The sequence below is a fragment of the Limulus polyphemus genome, unplaced genomic scaffold, assembly GCF_000517525.1.
Source record: "Limulus polyphemus unplaced genomic scaffold, Limulus_polyphemus-2.1.2 Scaffold8217, whole genome shotgun sequence".
NCBI lineage: Eukaryota > Metazoa > Arthropoda > Merostomata > Xiphosura > Limulidae > Limulus > Limulus polyphemus.
Window position 1 is genome coordinate 9,309 of NW_013673827.1, and position 5,006 is coordinate 14,314.

Sequence of the window (5,006 nt, forward strand, 5' to 3'; positions counted from 1 at the left end):
ATTTTTATTCTGTTTGTTGTTAAGAGATTTTCCACATCCCGTGCGGCTGAAACATTGTTTAGACGTAGTACAGGTTTGTAAGAATATCATGTCTATTTTAAGGTGGTATTCCAAGTTGCACTGGCCGTGTTAGAAGCCAACAAAGACGCCTTGATGCTGTGCAAGGATGACGGAGAGGCCATGACTGTGCTCAGCAAGTACCTGGAGAGTGTGACGAACTTTGACGCTACTTTACCACACATGATGCATAGTGCCCCGCTGTGTTGGAAAGGACAGAAGAACAAACAAGTGAGTGTAGAAACAGATATAAACATGGGTATCTTAAGTTCACGTTGTGTATCAAAGTTGGGGTCTAAACATAACTAGATAAAGGCTTGGAGTGTTCTTAATGGGATTGGAGGTAGTGAAGACATTTAAGTGATGAAATATTATGGATAATTTGTGTTTTGACGTTTGATGTGGATGATGTCTGGTTCTTATTTTAATCAAAATAGTTGATTTGTTTCCCTGTCCCCCCCAAAAAAAAATGTTTTCTGGAAGTTTTACAAATTTTAAACTATGTGAGAGTTTAAGAGAATTGGGAAAAAATCTCTTTATACAGGTAAAAACCCAAGATAAAGAATATCACATAGATATATAAAACTGGAATTCAGTAAATTAAATAAGAAAGAACTTATCAAATAATTTCAAAAACAGTAGTGTTGAACTTTAATGTACATGCTATTACATTTATTAACTTACAGGACAGACTACTGCTTATTATACATTCTCTTTTAAATTTCATTTCTGCATCCAAGTAATAAGAAAAACTAATTTTCAGGATGTTATTGATGTTAATGACGTGATCTACAGTTCATATGCCAAGTATGGATTTTTAACATCATCAATGATAGAAAGACTGAGGCTGAAACATCGCTTAAAAGTGGTACAGGTGAGTAGATGTTTCTAGTTTGGATGATGTAGTATATTTCTAGTTTGAATGATGTAGTGTGTATTTTTAGTTTGAATGATGTAGCATGTATTTTTAGTTTAGATTATGTATATGTTGCTAGTTTTGGATGATGTATCACATGTTTTTAGTTTGGATGATGTAGTATATGTTTCTGGTTTGGATGATTTAGTATACGTTTCTGGTTTGGATGATTTAGTATACGTTTCTGGTTTGGATGATTTAGTATACGTATCTAGTTTGGATGACGTAGCATATGTTTCTAGTTTGGATGACGTAGCATATGTTTCTAGTTTGGATGACGTAGCATATGTTTCTAGTTTGGATGACGTAGTATATGTTTCTAGTCTGGATGACGTAGCATATGTTTCTAGTCTGGATGACGTAGCATACGTTTCTAGTCTGGATGATGTAGTATACGTTTCTAGTCTGGGTGATGTAGCATATGTTTTTTAGTGTGGATGATGTAGTATACGTTTCTAGTCTGGATGACGTAGCATACGTTTCTAGTGTGGATGATGTAGTGACATAAAACTTCATTAAAAGAATTTCACAGGACATTGAATGTTTTCATTCTTTGTTGCTTTATTAGAAACCTTATAAATATATAATTATATATACATCATTAATTAGTGTATTGGCAATTTAACAAAAACTGTGAAAATCTTATTCAACTTGACTCTTGTAGAAAGTTTAAAAACTTCCAATTTTTTGTTGATGTGCATTTCTTTTTACAGAATTTGGAAGACACAACAATGAAGAATGTGATTAGAAGTGTTCAAAGTGATCCATTTATTAGTACTTGTTTGTCCCAGAAGGAACTGCAGGACCTCTTCTCCGTGGTGAAGGTGCACATTTAATCCTGGCTGTTGGTAGAACTAACTGTTCACTAAGAATTATAATTACAATTATTTTCATTCATTGAAGAACCTGCTGTGGCTATTAGTATCTGTTGTGTGCTTTTAAAATCGTATAAACTGTGAGATAATTACACCGAGAAGGCATGCTTACAGATAAAATGTATTTGTATTAAGTTGTTTTTGATGTGGCAGTTACTATATATGTAGGGTTAGAGAAAACTATTTAAGCTATGGAAAAAGCCATTATTGTTTGCATAGTTTGTTTGTGTGTTAAAGCTGTTTGTTCAAACCTTCCTAGTTGTCTGAAAGCCCTGTAAATCTTTAGTTTTTATTAGAGGAATCCTTAAACACTTCCTGATTTGTTGTTGAAACTACGTTAACAATATTTTATTTGGTATTAGTTAAAAAGTTTCCAATAATCAGAATTGTAAGTTCACTGAACTTCCTAATCTGTAAGAGGTTCAGTAATATGTTGTTTCAATTCATTACGAGGCTGTTAAAATAACAGAAAACAGATGAAAGGTTTGAGTCTTGAATTTTTTAATATGTGCTAAAAGTAAATATGATATACTGTGCTGGTCTGATTATAATGCAATGTTTTTTGATTAATAATTAGGCTGTAAAATTCATAGTCGCCTTATAATCATGGCTGACCACAGGCCGTTCCACCTACTCTAGCCTGTCTCATTCCTGAATGTCCAGATAGCATCCGTCCAAACGTGCGCCAGATGTTTGCTCAAAGTCATCGCTAATACTTGCAGCTAATCCACCTGCAGGCTGTTTAATTATAGTATTGATTTTGTGGATCTAAAAAAGGACATTATGACACCCAATTCTTTTTTCTTTCCAATGGTTTCTGAAAACGAGGATCGCCTTATAATCAGACGAATACGGTATATACCTGGTTTCAACTCGGACGATTGAACTTTGAAGATTAAACATTCTGTTGTATTTTCAGTTTCTCTTTACTACTATTTCTGTTTACAGCTGTAATAAAGAAAATTGTGACCTGTAAGATATTTCTCATTTACTTGAAAACTTATTGAATGATACTTAATTTTACTTCAAGTGTATTGAATGTAGAGATCTAGATTCTGAAGCAAGTCATGTGAGATGTGGAGTAAACAAATGTGTTCATATTATATTAGGAAGATCAGTTAACTCAGCAGAGTTGGGGACGAACATCAGGAGTAGCCCAAGATAAATATGACCCTACTTTACCATTCTTTGAACATTACCGTATTGATTTTGAACATTTTCGCCTTCTCTTTGTCACTCTAACTCCTTGGGGTGGTGGACAAAACCCTGAACTGTTAGCAAGGAAAGTATTTCAGGTATAGCTTCAGTCTTCTTACCATTAAGTTTCATTTCATATGAAGTGTTGTTTTTTCCAGTAATTGAGATATTAAGTTCTCTAAATTGTTGCATCTTGATCACTTGTAGTTCAGTCCATCATAAGATTTTAACCAGAGCCAACAATTTTCACATCACAAACTTTTTTGATAAGTAGGTCAAGACTAAAGATTAATCAGATGTGTTCAGTCATAAGTCTGTCATTGTATAAAAAACTTTTTTGATAAGTAGGTCAAGACCAAAGATTAATCAGATGTATTCAGTCATAAGTCGGTCATTGTATAAAAAACCTTTTATGATAAATAGGTTGAGACCAGAGATTAACTCTCATGCTACAGGTTCAGTAAAATCAGCTGAGTTTGTGACACTAAATTGGCCTTTATAGTTTCCACACTATAACTTCTAACATGATTTGTGTATCATTGTGAAATTTTGCAAGTTTTCAGTAAATATTATAAGTCGTTTGTAGACAAAAAATCAGGATATTTAATGAAGCATTTTTACTAAAAATTTCGATGTGAATATATGGAGTCAAAATGTTGACTGCTTCTACTGCAATGTGATTTTCATGTTAAAATTAAAAATTACTTCATCTGAAAATAGTCAAATTTAATTTGCATAATCTCTAAAACCTCCTAAATAAATTGCAAACGTTTTTTTTTTTTGTAAAACTTTGTACTTTAACTGTTATTTTCTCTACCCTAACTCTATACAGGGTCGGTCTAATTGACCAACCTTGTAACCACAATAAAAAAATTTAAATATAAATTACCCTTTTTTCCTTTCTAGAATGACTTCAAGCTGTAACATAAAATTATATTTGTTTGTCCTAAGTAGCTTAAAGTTCATTAAAAAGTATACATCTCTTTCGACTTAAATTTTATTGCCCTTTGAACTGTGTCTAACTAATAATGAATGAACTTGTAGCTCACATTACCCTATCAATTTACATAACGCACTAGCTACTTTGAAACTTGCTCACAAGTGTACATTGTGAAAAACTTAACCCTAATTTGTTACACTAATGGTACTACTACAATAATTGTTTTATTTAATTAAAAAATTTAACTAAGAACACAGAATAATAACACATAAATTGCAGATAATCTCGTGTAAGTGTCATAATTTTTATGTCTTTCTCACTATGTGACAAGAGCCGTTAGAAATTTAGTTAAACTCTGTGATGTGTTTCCTGTGGGAATAAACTATGAACTGAAAACGAAATAGACAATTCTCTGTACAAAAAGCAACACAATATAATACATCATTTGATAGATTAAAACTTTGTCTTTCTATTGGTTATAAGTAATTTAGTATAAAACGTTAGAGAACTATTGTGAAAAAGAGGATATTATAGGTGGGTGTGGCAAGTGGGTCTGATTTTCTAGTTTATAGCTCCATAAATAAATAAGATTGAAGGCTATAAAAATTATGCTCTGCCTGAGTAATAACTATATTAAAATGAGTAATTTATGTTAAATTCTGTACTTCTGGGAGGGGTGGTAAATAAATTAAAAGAAGAGAGGAGATTTAGCAAACAAATGAGACAATTCTCATATTAGAGGATATTGAGTAAAATATTTACTTATGAAATTAAAAACTTGTATAATTAAATTTTGCTTTATTAACTACATTTTGCTGCCAAGTTTATTCATGACATTATAAAGTAGTTTAATTAAATTTTGAATGTAACTAAAAAGTTGTGACATGCACACTTTGACCTGAGAGGGTGAATAGAATATGTTCCATCGTTGTATAAGACCAAAGATTAACAAGATGTGTTCAGTCACATATAAGATAGTTATTCAAATCTGTAACTTACAAGATCAACACATCCGAACTTG

General features: G+C 31.9%; 1 protein-coding gene across 1 annotated transcript in view; it reads left to right on the forward strand.

The window, feature by feature from the left end:
- LOC106475205 (TBC1 domain family member 9-like) overlaps nucleotides 1-5,006 on the forward strand; it is a gene marked incomplete at its 5' end in the record, with an annotated part of 23,310 nt that overhangs the window by 8,444 nt on the left and 9,860 nt on the right. Inside the window, 4 exons of the mRNA XM_022379381.1 lie at nucleotides 103-288; nucleotides 821-931; nucleotides 1,687-1,797; nucleotides 2,958-3,143. Of these exons, the coding sequence (XP_022235089.1) occupies nucleotides 103-288; nucleotides 821-931; nucleotides 1,687-1,797; nucleotides 2,958-3,143 (594 nt within the window). The remainder of the gene's footprint in view (nucleotides 1-102; nucleotides 289-820; nucleotides 932-1,686; nucleotides 1,798-2,957; nucleotides 3,144-5,006) is intronic.